Source organism: Panicum virgatum, chromosome 8K (genome assembly GCF_016808335.1).
Source record: "Panicum virgatum strain AP13 chromosome 8K, P.virgatum_v5, whole genome shotgun sequence".
Taxonomy (NCBI): Eukaryota; Viridiplantae; Streptophyta; class Magnoliopsida; order Poales; family Poaceae; genus Panicum; species Panicum virgatum.
Window position 1 is genome coordinate 7,795,811 of NC_053143.1, and position 15,782 is coordinate 7,811,592.

The window sequence follows — 15,782 nt, forward strand, 5'->3', positions numbered from 1 at the left end:
CAACATATTTGTCATGCATCTTGTTTTGGAGAACTGAATAAAGAGTGAAGGAAAGGTGAATATAAGGGTATAAAAAATAGTAAAGCAATGGACAAATATGATTACATAAGAAAGATAGAGAAATTGCAATTTGCGTTAAGAGAAAACCTTTTGAAGTGTTGTTGGTGCGCCATTGGTTTTGAGTATAAGAAGATGAAGAATTCACAAACATAGGATTTATAAAGTATGTAGAGTAAGGAGTTGGGTTTGTGAATTATATAGTAGAAGAAGGGAAGTGGCCAATTAATTTGTAGTAAATTAGCAGTAGAAGAATGGAAGGAGTGGTGAGAGAATAAATTTTAATTAATAGTGATAAATTACTAAGATCATTATAGTTGTAATGCCATTAAAAAGATATAATAGTAGTTTTAATATTGTTTTATTGTATGATAAATCAATTTTTATGATGCAATAATAAAAGCAAATGAAGGAAGGTCATTATGTCATTTAAAAATGATGATACTATCAGGGGACAGTGTTAGGCATGTCACAGGAGCAAGATGTCAAGAAGCAGTTTCAATCGTCTTTGCTCCATTGAGCCAATAATAAAAGCAGTGAAGGAAGCGAATTATAGCACTTGAATGTTAGGAATAATACTGAATATGCATCCCATGGTCACTCTTCAACTTTTAGTATGTTCAGATTCAGAAATAGGTACACAAAAATACAGTGCTTCTATGAAGTTCAGTTTTGACATAAATAAGAGATTTAGAGTGCCGCAAACATGAAAGCTTATTAAAGTATTATTGTAAAAGCACTATAGGAAAATGTAGTCGAGCATCAGAGATGCCTCTCTGCAATGCCTCTCTGCAAAGAGCTTGTACCAAGTGTTCCGTTGTATTGTTATCTGCAAGTACATTTCAAACCAATATTATAAATGTCTATTTTAAAAAATGAATGTAGATGTGTTGAAGAGAGTAGTACTCTGGTCTTTGACGTTTTGGAAGAGTCTGGGAGGTAGTCGTTTGCTCTTTTTCATTGCATTCTATGTCATCTTTGAAATCTAATGATCTCTTTGCGCTTGAGCTGGGAACGAAAAGGAAAATGCCATAATTTTAGGAACTTAAGTTGTTGATTTGGGAGTGGGTGTATTACCTTTCAGATCCTGTGTTTGGAGGTGGAGAAGGTAGTGCTGTCATGACAGGTGTTGCCTAAAAAAGAAATATCATTCGTTATATAAGACATATAGTATATATAATATTTGAATACAAAATGAATAATAAATAAGAAGATAACTGTCATGACCCGCCTCTTGGCCGCCGGTGGTGAGGACCGGGACGTGAGGAAGATGGACTACCTCTCACCGAAAGATGCTCCCGTGGCTGCCGACGATGGACGCCGCGACGTGAGATGGTCGTCGCCGAGGATGAACACGGAAGGAGAAAAACCCGATTCAGTTTGTGATTTGATTTCTGTCTGATCCTCCCCTCCCATGCGACTTCCTCATGTATCTCCCTTCCACACGCTGACAGCTGGGCCCCACCGTCTATGGACCAAGTCCACATCTAGATAGCACGGGTGTTACACTTCCGCCACCCCAAAATGTTGCTTGTCCCCCAAGCAACACCATTTCCTGGATAGTCTGCTCTTTACTCAATCTTTGCTGTCCAACTTTCCTGGAGAATTTGTGCAAAACTAGACATGTTGAAGTTGAATTTATATATGCCTGGATCCCATGGCCTGATTATCAACAAGATAACCAGTAGTAACTCTTTAGCATTAGGTGCCATGTATGTAGAATCAACTGAGTTCACCACTTGTTTTCTTGAATCCACAGCAATTGGGAACCTCAACCACATTGCAACACCCTCACTCAATTGATCTAGAGGGACGTACATAAACTCTGCAATGATAAGTTTTGTATAGAAACCATTGCCTTCCTGAGATTTATACTGAATGGATGGTTCTTGTTTCCCATGTGGAGAGTGTTTCCTTCCAAGGACAAGGTGGTATTGCAAGCTGATCATCAGCATAGTAGTTAGCTCCCACATACTAGACCCAATCCCACAGTCATCTAACTCAGGATCACACTTCTTCATGCCAACAGTACTAGGTAGTAATTGCAAACTGAATATTTCTGAAGACTTCTGAATGAATTGAATTAGGACTGAGATTTCACTTATCCTCAAGGATAATCCCATGATAAGATAGCTCCAAATGCCAGGATCCCATTGCCAAATAGAAATGCATCCCTGGCACTCCACATCCAGCAAGTACGCATCCAAAAATAATTCAGACTTGAAAATTTGATTACTGAGCTGTGTGTTAAAGATATCACTCAAAGTCCTTTTCAGCTCATAGCTCCCTGGACTAAAACCAGTTCTTCTCCAATTCATCTCCTGGCCAACACATGCTTCATAAAGAACAAGGAATAAATTATCCTTGCTACAAGGATGAAGACATTGTGGAGAGAAGTCATCACCACCACAGCTTGACCCTGTCCAGAGCACCATCATACCAAAACCAGCTCCATGTTCTCCCAGCAGCTGCAAGTTCCCACTGGATTTGTCATCATCAACCACCTTGAGCTCAAGTATCTCAGCAACATCCCGCATAAAAATTGGCTTTGTATTTTGGTCATCCATGCACTCCCCACCCAGGGCTAGCTGTTGCAATAATCCATCTTGCACATCTAGGTCGAATGTCATCTCTTCATCCTTGACACTAAGCTTTACCTTCTCATCAGTCAAGTTCTCTGCCCCCATGGCTAGTTTCTGCAATAAGCTTTCATGGGTGTTAACATCTGATAGCACCTCCTGTGTAGCATCATTTAACACCATGCCATGGTTCTGACTGAGCAATTCAATGGTGAATGTTTCAGCAGCTAGCTTCCTCTTCTCACTAACCAAATAATCTCCATGTTGATCCAAGTGCTGCAGCAAACAATATGATTCCAGGTCTTGCTGCAACTCATCATCCCACTTGACAACCTTGTCACCCTTACACTCCCTACTCCATACCACCTGCTGCAGCAAGCTATCGTGCAAGTCTTGGTCATGTGGCATCTCGTCATTCAGTACCACATGTGAAGGAGACATTGCCTCAAACCTATCATATGCAGCAATTGACATCATTTCCTTATCAACCAAGTGCTCTTCTCCATGAGCTAGCAGATCCAGTAGCCCCCCATGGAAGTTGACTTCATGCCCGATGTCACCATCCCAAACCACAACTGAGGGACACATTTCATCAAACATAGAGAGTGTCTTACCTTCAGACAGCATCCGAGGAGCACCACCATCCTCGTCACGGATGTAGCACTCATAGTCATCGCGGCCGTTGTAGCCTCTACCACCATCGCAGTCGAGGCTGCCATCTCCGCCGTAGCTCGCCCCGCTGCCGCCATGGTCGCACCCATCAGGGTCTGTGCTACCAGTGAGCACGCCACGGCCAGGAGCCCAACGCGCATCCCCCCGCTGTGCTGATGATTCCATGGCTTCAAGGAGGATCTGTGTTTGCGCGGATGGCCGAGCAAATCCCGCGAGCGTCCAGAGTGAAACACCCGTAGCAGCCGATCCGTGCGAAAGACGAGAGAAATCCGTGCGAAATCTAAGCCACTAAACGCCCGTTGCGAATCACCTTCAAAACTTCCCCGGATCGAGGAACCCAGCGACGAGAGAAATCGATCCCCAAACTAGAAACCTAAGCGGCGTGGCCAAGTATGGGGACGACGGCGCTAGAGCAGCTAACCGTCGGGTTGCGGTAGCCGCCGTCGATGGGCAGTCGAGGGCGGGGCATGGATGCCGAGATCGCGGTGATGCTCGACGGAGCAGGCGCAACTCGTAGAGAAGGCGGCGCAGGCAAAGGAAGGAAGCGCAGGCGGTAAATCGAACAGCACGGGACGAGGAAAGAGGGAATCTGATACCAATTGTCACGACCCGCCTCTTGGCCACCGGTGGTGAGGACCGGGACGTGAGGAAGATGGACTACCTCTCACTGATAGATGCTCCCGTGGCCGCCGACGATGGACGCCGCGACGTGAGATGGTCGCCGCCGAGGATGAACACGGAAGGGGAAAACCCGATTCAGTTTGTGATTTGATTTCTGTCTGATCCTCCCCTCCCATGCGACTTCCTCATGTATCTCCCTTCCACACGCTGACAGTTGGGCCCCACCGTCTATGGACCAAGTCCACATACAGATAGCACGGGTGTTACAATAACCTGTGGAGTTGGATCCTTTGAACTTGAACTTGGATTCTCTATTGGAAAACTCTTCCTCAAGACATATTTGATGGAAAAAGTTGAGGACGAATTAGTGCTCATTCCTATGTAGAAGAGTCTAGTTTTTCCAATTGCTTTATCTAGAGCAACTACATGCTCTGTTGCGTCAATTTTCATGTTTTGAGAAGCATGATATGCACTACGTTCTACCAAGTCTTCAGCTATGAAAGAGAAAGCTATTGTGTCTATGCTTCCAGTATCATCTGTAATGGTAATAAGAAGTTTGTACCTGTAGCGATTATCAAATGTTAATTGCATAGGAAATATGGTGGATGAATTAAATAAATATTTGTTATAGAATAGTATGGTAGAAGGAAGTTTTTTCTTTACATTGGCATTGGCTGTGAAGCTGCACAATCACATCTTGGTTCTTCTGAAATGCTTCCATATCCCACTTTACAATTTCGACATGCTTTGTAGTACCATTTTGTGCCTGGCAGTATGGCAGATATTTTTGCAATGCAGCTGTATGTAGCACCTCACTTTTATATGTGGAGAAAACAAAATTATGAGAAGCGTTTGGAGTATATCTTGGCATATAGTGTGTGAAAAATTAAATATATTTTTAATGGAATGTAAGGGGATTGTTACCTGGAAAGATGTTGCTGGTAGTTCAATTATTTTGTCAAGTGTGTATATTTGGCCAGCTGCTTGGATTGGAGATAACTGAAGTACTTGAGGTGCATGCTGTTGTAGAGATGGAGCTTCCCATTTGTAGCTGTAAGAAATATTAGATATCAGTTGTTTGCTGCAAAAGTTTTCAAAAAGCGAAGGTAATATGTAGTTGTATTGAAGGGAACATTGTACGGAATTCAGCAATTTGAGGAATGTCTAAGTCAATTAATATTTGTGTTGCAGAACTTGATGATGCCTGTGGTACTCCTGAAAAGTTAATGTTATATTAGAAAATGAGCAGTCACATGGTTGATGTTTATTTCAGAGAGCATAGATAGGATTTTTGTTTACCTTTAAAGCTTCCTGCAGTTAATCCAGCAAACATTGCTACAACAATCCCTTGCTTAGATTTTTCAAGGAATTCAGCCTCGTTAAATGTTTCGCCATGTTCACCCCATAGTTGTATTTCCTGTATTTGTTCCCTGCGACCATTAACTTGTTAGGAATTATTTATAAGAAAAAAATGTTATCAAACATGAGTGAACTGTATGAAGGTATATACTCTTGGTCTCGAATCTTGACTTTTCGGAGTTTTGTACTTGATGTTGCGCTGGCAAAATCATAAGGTCCTATATGGCTGATAACTCCTATTAAATCTGTAAGGAGTGTGTGTGAGATATGTTTTTAAACAGACAAAAAATGGGAGTGGCTTGGAAATACCTAGAAGTGGCTTTGACGTAATGTCTTTTGATGATAACTGATCAAATGGGCAAAATTTAAATGCATAGTGGGGGATCTTATCTCCTCGCGAATCAAGACGATGGACCTTCGAGTTGGGCTGGAACTGTAGCATATACTTTTGATGGTGATAGATGTATGTCCTTTGTTTGGTGTCAACTGCAGTAAGATTTGTAAATATATAGACTGATCCTTGGCCTTCAGCAAGTAAAGGTCGAAACTGTTTTGCAAGTTTCTTTGGGACAGTAATTTGCACCATTGTGCCCTGTTATGGAATAGAAGTGGAAGGCATGAATATTTTAATCAAGAAATATGGAGTAAGGTCAAATATGAAGAAAAGAATACTTTCATTTTCATCAATTATTATCCCATCAATACTGATGAGTGGATCTGCAGATTTGGATCTCATATTTTTTGAATCCCATAGTCTTGTAAGTCGACCTAGGACCTTGCAGTCTTGTTGGCCTCAAGTAATGTCTTGAAGTTTTTTTGTCGAGGTCATGATTTTGGCTTGTCTGCAAATGAGACAGTATAGTTTTAGTATGGAGCATAAGATTAAAATAGCATGGCAAAGCTGAGAAAAAATAGTAACATGACGAACTGAATATGGAATCAATTGTCTTAGTAACAGACATGTGAAAGTATCAACTTATAAGAAACACATGCATGATATGCATAATTGAATTTGCAAACATATAAAATACCTCATTAGTTTAATTTGCACCACTGGTTATATGAGAGAAAACTTCCGCATATACTACATTGTGTGTACAATCCTCAAATGAAGGAGGACTATTTTCTATCAAAACTCGAAACCCCTTTGGTGAAGTAATTCGTGATAAGGCAACATATAATTGGCCATGCGAGAAGACAGGAGATGGCAAAAATACTCCAACTATGCTGAGTGTTTGCCCTTGGCTTTTATTGATTGTCATGGCATAAGAAAGTCGTATAGGAAACTGGCAGCGTCTTAATTTGAAGGGCCATCTGGATTGAGTTGATGTTGCAACAATGCGAGGAATGTATGCTTTTGTCCCTTTTGCTTTTCCTGTGATTATTTCGCCTTCAATTACCCTAGTTGTAAGTTGAGTCACAATAAATCTGGTCCCATTGCAGAGGCCTCTAGAGGGATCAAGATTCCGCAGGAGCATTATTGGAACACCTATTTTTAAATGCAGGACATGTTCTGGAAGCCCATTGATTGATAATGTGTTCAGGAACTCAGTTGGATATAATGCCTCCAAAGTAGAATGGTTAGCAGAACTTTCATCTATTGAGTCTGAACTGTAGTATGACATTTCGCTAGTTGTCAGTTGTTCAATCATTTTGCTGTTTATGTCTGAAACCACCTCATTTCTTGGAGTTAGAATTGCGCGATCACAAAAATAGGATGAATTATTGTTAGCTGGATCAGACCCAGATGGGTACACAAAAGAAATTAAACCATCAAGATCTCTGCACTCTTGCGGTAGAAGTAAAGAATGAGGAATCTTTATATAATTAGCCTCATTTTGGATCTGAATGTAGGGCTCTATACCACTTCCAACTCTAAGTAACCACTCTGCAAACATGCGTAGTTCTTCTCTATCTGAAGGTGAAAGGCTTCTTGAATCTAGTCTCATATTTTCAGTTAGCTGCAGGATAGTACACTTCCGCCATAAATAAGAATTGACAATGCAGGCTTTCAATATCTGTTGCTTTGTTGAATTTTGGATTACTGGAAGAGTTTGGCGAAAGTCTCCACCAAGAACAACAGTTATACCACCAAATTGTGTATCCTGAGCATTAGGATTGATATCTGAAAGTATATCTCTAAGGGTGCGATCTAGTGCTTCAAAACAATGTCTATGATTTACTTGTGCTTCATCCCAAATAATAAGAGATGTTTGCTGAATAAGTTCTGACAGATGTGTGTGTTTTTTTTATGCTGCACATAGAATTCTCCCGTATGTCCAGAGGGATCTTGAAACGGGAGTGTGGCGTTCGGCCACCTGGAAGTAAGAGTGCTGCAATTCCTGATGATGCAACAGCTAGCGCAATCTTTCCTTGGCTTCTTATAAAGTTCAGCAAAGTTGTCCATAAGAATGTCTTACCAGTTCCTCCATATATGTATACAAAAAAATGTTCGCCCTTCATTACTGAGGACAGAATTGGAAATGGAATGAAATACAATCTTCTGGTTGTTATTTAGCTTAGGAATATCATTAGCTATAGATGCTGCTAAGGTAGTAACATCATAGCTAAGCTCATCTAACAAAAGTCTGTTGTGTGTGGAAGTACTACCAATATTATCTGGGATTGGTAAATTGAAATGAGATAAACAATACCCAGCATCTCTTAGCAATTTATCCAACTCAAAAAGGAGAGAAGAATTCACAAAGAGGTATAAAGCTGAGCTGTTTGGAATGGAAGAGTTTCTATTCATGTGGTATCTAATATCCTCACTCATCTTTGTTGCATGGTCATGAAAAAGGTTTCTAGTATTTGTTACCTCACAAAATAGCAATAATGTGATAAAAAGTTGTCGTAACTGGTAAGGGGAGGCCCACCGTGCAGCATCATTGAGAGCAAGGGACCACTCTTGATCATCACCAAGAAGACCTAAAGCTTCACATGCAGAAACGAAAGGTAGGATACTCATGTCTTGTGATAGTTCGAATTTCAGAGAAAGATGTTGCACCTTTGACAATGTGGAGCAGCATGCGTAAATAATAAGTGTCTCCCTGTGTAGGGTTAACATGAGCTATGCGGCTAATCTTATTGTGAGAACCACGACGTATATCCCAATATTTTCCATTTGAATGCCATGTAAAGTGCTCAGGAAATTCAATATAAGTATACTGTTGTGCTATAGGAAATTTGTTGTTGGCCTCCAACCAGCTAGTCAGTTTAGTCCTTAAATTGTTTGGATCTTCAATGACTTCTTCAAGATCATCTTCTTCTGTAAAGACAACACTATTTTCAAGGGGTAGATGGACAGGTAGACGCTCTACGGATGGGTCTGAATAGTGAATGTCATACTGAAGCAATCTCCAAGCTGCATCATTTGGTGTTACATAGCGACATTCTAGATAATTGTTTATATCATTGATTGTGTTACTTGATGAGCCTGGAGCAGAAGCATTAATTTGGAGTCCAATTCGAGCACAGTCGAACCCTTTTGTGACATACTTGAAAAGATATTTGTGCATGCCATCATGGTTAACTCGTTCTATATTTATATGAGCTTGATACTTGACTAACAAATCTACATTGTGAGGGACAATAAATCTGTTGTCAATATCAACTCCATTTCTGTGTACAACTAATCCATTGTTAGGCCGGGCATACTGGGCAAAACCATTTTCAAGGATAGAGGTCTGCTCACAAAATTTCTTTGGGTAAAATTTGGAGCATTTTCCTTTAGACATACATGGTGAATATGAGCTAAGAGCACCGCAAGGGCCATGAACCATAAATGATGAAACGGCATCATATCCAATTGGATCAATTGTAGGATGTGGCAGTTGAGCAGAGATGAATGTGTCTATGATTGCAGCATCCCAGGGTCCTTCTTTTGCTAACCATATAATAATATGAGCATGTGGTAGGCCACGTTTTTGAAATTCTATTGTGTAAACAACTGCAAAAAGGTAGATATGTCTTTTGGTGGGTATAATTAAGAGTAAGAAATCTGAATGAAAAGATAAGTTAGTTGAGCTAATACCTGCATGTATAGGGCCAAAAAAATTCTTTTTCTTTATATCATCCATTAAAATATTTTGTTTCATTTTGAAGACCCGATCAACTATTTCTGGTCGGTCAGAAGGATGCAGCCCTGGAGGTAAAGCCTCCACAATTTCAAGCCAAGCAGCATTAGATTTAAATGTGACAAATAAATCTGGGCAACCATATTTTCTGCAAATGCCTATGCAGTCTTGGTATTTTTGATACAAATAGCGAGGGCTTCCAGTAAATGAAGCTGGCAGAATAATTCTTTGGCCAGCTGAAGATGTAGACCAAATTCCACTTGAAACATTGCTGGCTAAAGAATGATATGTTGCTGACCTATATTTTCGTTGGAAACTTGGTGTTCGATAGTGGTCTATTCGTTCTCTTTCAACACAGCAATAACCATCGACCCCATAAGCTTGTGTTCCTCTTCCACAATGCAAAGGGGTGTTAAAATCATTTGGTCTATCATGTAATATATATCCAAAGTACTCTGCCATAGTTGTTTTCTGACGGCGCATAGATGTAGAAGTTGAGATCAGATTATAGAAGAGTGCATCATGGAAGCCATCTTCTCCATATGGAAATAAGATAGGATATTGCATGGCCATGAATTTGTGGTGTCTTTCATCAATCTGTTGTAAGCTTGAAGAATGATCCTCTATGATAAGATCCCTTCCAACATCAGTGTGCCCAATATCCCCAACTACCAGCCCTACAACCTCCGATGCAACCGGAAAACTGTAGATGTCACCATGTGCGTCCACATCACCAAATAGTCTGATGCTATATTGATCATATGAATTCTCTGATAATCTTTCCCGTGCAGTTCTAAATAGTTTGATGATAGGATTATGTGTGTCCAACATTTGTATTAAAGGGCGTACAATGTCTTCGTTAGCATGAAAAGGAGTACGTGAAGATGAATTCTATTTGAGACTTTGTGGTCTGTATCAAAGATATAAAGCTGTGCATATTCTAGTCGGCGACCTTCAGATGGTATTAAAGAGCCTACTCTATGGCAAACTTGGCCACTGATCTTGAAGACATATGGACCATGACCATCATTTATGGAATCAATGACCTTTGCTCCCATTGAAGTCATCGCAAACATGGAATTGTATTGTCGAATGTATTCAAAGAAGTGTCTTGAAAGAGGCGTGGTGTGTGAAGTCAACAAATTGAGAAGCGGCTGAGGGGGTGGCTGGTAAGGTGGCAGCAAGATTCTGCACCCTTTACAGCATAAATTATATGTTGGATTTGATGTGTTTCTTTCTTGCCGAACACACTCTTCATACCAAAAAAAAAAGGCACCACAATGTCTACAGGAAAATGTAGGAGCTCCCAGATTTAGTGGATTAAAGATTGTTCCTAGAAATATAAAAACAGAGGAGATTGAGTGAAAGAAAGGAACAAATGGTTGAATGGTGATACAATGAGAAAATGGATCTTACTGCGATGGTTAAATGTTCGATAGGAAGAGGAAGCAGTGGGACCAAGTGGGGTGTTTGATGCACCAGAGTTTGCCCATTGGTGAACAATGTTTTGTTGGTTGGATGATGTAGCTGCAAGTGAAGGAAATATATGAGGGGTGTGAAATTCCAAATTCGTAATGGAGGATCATAGCGTGAAATCTTTACCGGGTTGGGAATCGGCAGCAACTAGTTGTGTGGTTATTGATGGTTGAGTAGATTGTATAGGCACAGAGTCTGGAGGAAGTGATTATGCATATATGAAAATAAGCATGGAGGAATAGATGATTTGTAGGTACAACTGGTTGCAAAGTAACCTGTGCTACTGCTGCCATCCATTTGTGCTCTGCGTCTATGTCGGTTCTCACGAGCAGCGGCACGATCAGGTTGAGGAGTGAGGACATGGGATGCACAACATCGTGGTCGTCCACGACCAAGTGGAGAACGTGAAGAACTCCCACCAAGATCCATTGTACTAATTGTTACAATTGTAATTTTGGGACACAAAACTCATTTAAGAATGGAAGTAACAAAATAAAGCAATTGCCAAAACTACGAGAATGAGCACAATTGGAGATTTAGGAATAAAAATAAAGATGGATCACAGTTGTTACCTGAATTTGTCAAGAAGGCCAATGTTCCTGCTACATCTATAAGTGAAATCAATTTATGTGAACCTATAGAGAGAAAATCTAGATTAATTTATGCAAGAGTAAATAGGTCGAACAGGTTAGGTGCATCAAACCATGGGCAAGTTACTCACGTTTTGCTTTGATCAGGAAGTCGTCCCCTCCCTCTATACGGACTCCATGAATTTGGTGCAACAACAGTAGGGAGATCTAAGCCAAAGCAACAATGAAGTGCCAACCAATTGAGGAAAGAAAAAAAAAACAAAAAAACCAACCTTTGGGCCTTCGGGATATAGGCTTGGGGATGCAGGCAGCCGTAAGCAGTATTCATCTGGAATAATAGAGTGGCTAATGGGGGTGGAGCTTATGTTAATGCTGGCATTCATTGGCAGAGGCAGTCGAGGAGGCGTCCGATGAGGTGCCAAGGTGTGGCGGTTGAGTGGGCTCGCCAAGCAGCGGGTCTGCGGGAGGCGCTGCGCCGCAGGCGTGGTGGGACGGGAGCGGCCGGCGTTGGTGGAGGCGAAGTAGCAAGCGTTGGCGGGAGGCCGAGCGGCGGGCATGGTGGGAGGCCGAGCGGCGGCGATTAAACGCTCTGGCTGGGCGGTGGGTCTGCGTGAGGCGAGCATGTGAGCGAACAGGGAGGAGCGTGGCCAGCGATCCTGTAGGCGGAGCAGGCCTTGCACGTGTGGGCCGGCAAGTGCTGTTCGACAGCCCACCAGCGAGAGCAGGTCCACGGGAGGTTGCCCCGGCCAGGCGGACGGACGGACGTGGTCAGAAGCACCAGAAGAACGGGAGATGTGCTGTGCCATTGGATCCTAGATCGGTTGGTCAACAATTATTAAGGTGATGTGGCTGCACCATATGCTAGAGAAATAGCAATTAATGAGTTGTAGTGGGGAGCTTTTTTATAAGAGTTATAGATACCCATCTTATGTGTCTTTAAAGAAATAAACACGATCTATGGTTTGTTTTTTTACAATAGTCAAGGGTATATATAAAACCCCTTCCGCATAGATGGATGTTGGTTCTCACTACCAGAAAAAATCAGCATGGCATTCTACTATTGTTGGGGACGCCACCTTCGGTCCAAGCACCGAAGGACGGCAGCCGAAGAAGCGTTGACTGAAGACCGCGAGGGTCCAGGACGACAGAGACCAAAAGCTTCGCCGGTCACCAGAGACACCAGGGTAGGGGGCCCTCGGCAAGTCGCGAAGGGCCCGGTGCTAGCGAACACAAGGACATCATGGTCAACGAGCGGGGAGCCCAGGGCTTCAGGGCAAGCCGAAGCCCCACGCAACCGGCGGGCGAAGACCGCACGGGCCCAGGTCGGGCCTAGGACAGCTACTTAGCTGTAACCCATTAGCGTGATGTAACATTACTTGTATATTCATGAAATATTCTAGAAATCTAGTCGTTGAAGGGCATTACAATGTAATTAGGCGAGCGGATAGGTGAACCCCGCCTATAAATACCTGTGTAACAGTCATTGATGGGTCATTGAATACAAGAGAGAGAAATTCGGACGCTTGTCCGAAGGCCTCTGTTTACTCCACCGTGTGATCATCGTAGCTGTTGTAGTGTTCGTCCTCTCCGAAGATACTTTCCACCAACAGTTTGGCGCCCACCCATCGGTTCGCTCCACCACACTCCACCACATCGCATGGCAGCGAAGAAGAAAGGTGGTGGCAGCTCTTCGACGGATGCTCCGATGTCTCCCGAGGACGCCATCGTCAGGCAAGCCAACGGCAACTCCAACAGCGACAATGTCTCTATCGAGAATGTAGCAGAGGTGGATTTCGAAGTCCATCTGCACGACTTGGGAATCTCCACCGAAGACATAGAAGCCATGAGAAGCATAGAGAACCACCTCGCCAAAGTCCAGAAGACACACCAAGCGGCCTTGGCAGCAGGCCCATCAGACCAAGTCATCACAAGGGCGAAGGGCAAGGATCTCGCGCTTTCTGAAGCGGAGAAAGAGGAGTAGTACAAGAGGCTCAGGGAGGAGGAGCTTCGCTGTCAACTAATGCAGCGGAGGCTCCAGGAGCAAAGAAGGATGATCGACCAAATCCAGGTAGCAAACGGCCCAGATGAAGGGGCAATTCAGCGAAGACATGAGGTGCCGAGGGGCCGACCCCAAGTCATCCCGATCGAAGAAGACTCGGATCACTCTGAGTCTGAGGATGAAGAAGAGGGGGAATATCATTGCCGGCCTTGCCACCAAGGTCGTCATAACACTGGCCCCCGCTATCAGAAGAACTGGAGGAAATGCAATGGCCTTGGCGCTTCAACCCGGTAGTCTTGCCACAGTTCGACGGCGAGTCCGACCCGAAGGAATTTCTACTGAAGTATGAAGCCACAATTGAGGCAACCGAAGGAGGTTCTGCTTGCAAGGCGAAGGCATTCGTCCTCGTGCTGAGGGGCCTCACCCAGCGCTAGTACATGAACCTCTCTCTCGGACACATTCTATCCTGGGACCAGCTTTGGACGAAAATATGCTCAAGCTTCCGGGCAGTCAGGCCCGATGAGGTCATGTCGTGCGACTTCCACAACATGAAGCAAGGCAGCTCAACCCTGCAAGAGTACCTCCAGCGCATTGTCAGCCTTCGCGCGAGGGCACCAGAGGTGTCCAAGCAAAGCATCATCGACGCAGCCATCCACAGGATGAATCTGGGCCCATGTGGCGAGTATCTCGAACACCGCAAGCCGAAGACCGTCAACAAGCTCTTTGAAATCATGCAAGAGTACTGTAAATCAGACTGAGGCAAGAGGCGCAGAATCGAAGAGATGAATGAGAGGAAGATTGTGAAGAGTAACCAGCGGGGGCAGTCGAAGCCGTGGCATGCAGACCAACCGAAGAGCCAAAAGGTAGTAAACACAATCTCAGGGAATGAACACCGGGACCCCAACCATCAGGACAACAGAGGGAAGAATGAAAGAAATAGCCGCGGTCGCGGAGATAATGGAGGCCGAAGGCAAAAGATTCCTTTTTGTTTTTTTCCATGGCAAAGATAAAGGCCATTGGACAAACGAGTGCCCCATCGCCATCGAGAGGAAGGAGCAACTGGGCAAACAGAATGCCCAGCCCCATCGCCATCGAGAGGAAGAAGCAACTGGACAAACAGAATGCCCAGCCGAGCCGTCAAAGCCGGTTAACTATATGTCGCAGAGCAGCCATCTGAGGCCAGCGACATCGACACACACATGGCCTTCGGCTTCCACACCTCATTGGTTCTCGTCCTACCCAACATTCAACTACAACCCTCTGCCATATGGCGCATCTTACCCGGCGCTGCCAGCCCCTTCGGCGCCTCAAACTCAAGTAACTGCACCTTCAGCGCAGCACCAAGCGTGGTCACGAAATACAACTCCAAGTTATCTGCCTCCGCCACCGATGATAGAACCGGGGCAGGTCCCAGAGCGCGCTAGTGGTTCACCCAATGACAGACAGTCCGGAGGTATGGTCAATGTCATCAACGCCATCTCCGGCGGCTCGAATGAGCTAGTGCATGAGACGAAGAGGCAAAGGAAGGAATACTTCAGAACGGTGTCGCATGTATGCGAAGGCAAGCATTTCCGCATCACGTGGTCGCATGTCCCGATATCCTTCACCGAAGCAGACCTTAGGCTCCAGCACTACCCGCACAATGACCCCCTCGTCATCAGAGAAAATATTGGTAATAACTCAGTGCACTTCGTAGGCAACGACGTGGTCAAAATCCTAGTGGACAACGGCAGCTCCGCAGACATCCTAACCTGGCAATGCTTCATCAAAATGGGGCTTACAGAGAAAAGCCTGCAAAAGTCCCAGTACCCACTCATTGGCTTCGGGGGCAAAAGAATAGAGTCCCTCGGCAAAATAGAACTGAATGTAACCTTCGGCGAGAGAAGTACTCAGAGGACAGAGGCAATAACCTTTGATGTGGTGGACATTAGTTTCCCGTACAATGCCATCTTCGACCGAAACACTATCATCAAATTCGCAGCAGTGATCCATCAGCCATACCTGTGCATGAAGCTACCAACCACCGGAGGAGTTGTAACAATCTTTGGAAATCAAGAAGAGGCCCGCAGATGCGAAGACAACACGACTTATGCCTCCAAGAATGTGCACGCGATAGAGGCAGCGGAGGCCAAAGACTCTAAAACTAAGCAGACAGCACCTGAAGAACCACAGAAACCAGAGGGAGTCTCTCCGGCAGAACACACGAAGAGAGTCCCTCTATGCGAAGATGTCCCAAACAGGACGGTTATCATTGGAAAGGGCCTGGATTAGGCAGATGAGGCCAAGTTGATACAGTTTCTGCGAAACAACCAAGATGTGTTTGCATGGTCTTCGGCAGACCTGAGGGGAGTCA

General features: G+C 43.9%; 1 protein-coding gene across 1 annotated transcript; it reads right to left on the reverse strand.

Annotated features, from left to right (window-relative positions):
- Nucleotides 1–630: 630 nt before the first annotated feature.
- On the reverse strand, nucleotides 631–4,740 carry LOC120643797. The gene is made up of 4 exons (XM_039920267.1): nucleotides 4,593–4,740; nucleotides 4,203–4,491; nucleotides 1,135–1,190; nucleotides 631–1,065 (listed from the first exon to the last, which is right to left on the reverse strand). The coding sequence occupies exons 1-4, from the start codon at nucleotides 4,598–4,600 to the stop codon at nucleotides 921–923; spliced, it is 498 nt and encodes a 165-aa protein (XP_039776201.1). The 5' UTR covers nucleotides 4,601–4,740; the 3' UTR covers nucleotides 631–920.
- Nucleotides 4,741–15,782: the final 11,042 nt, after the last annotated feature.

What these genes read in the sequence shown, in the direction of transcription:
- LOC120643797 (XM_039920267.1), bottom strand. An exon ending in CAAAGGATCCAACTCCACAG is followed by an intron (nt 1,191 to 4,202) that starts GTTATTGTAACA and finishes TTTCTTTTTTAG; the next exon opens with GCAACACCTGTCATGACAGC. An exon ending in CCAAACACAGGATCTGAAAG is followed by an intron (nt 1,066 to 1,134) that starts GTAATACACCCA and finishes TTTCGTTCCCAG; the next exon opens with CTCAAGCGCAAAGAGATCAT.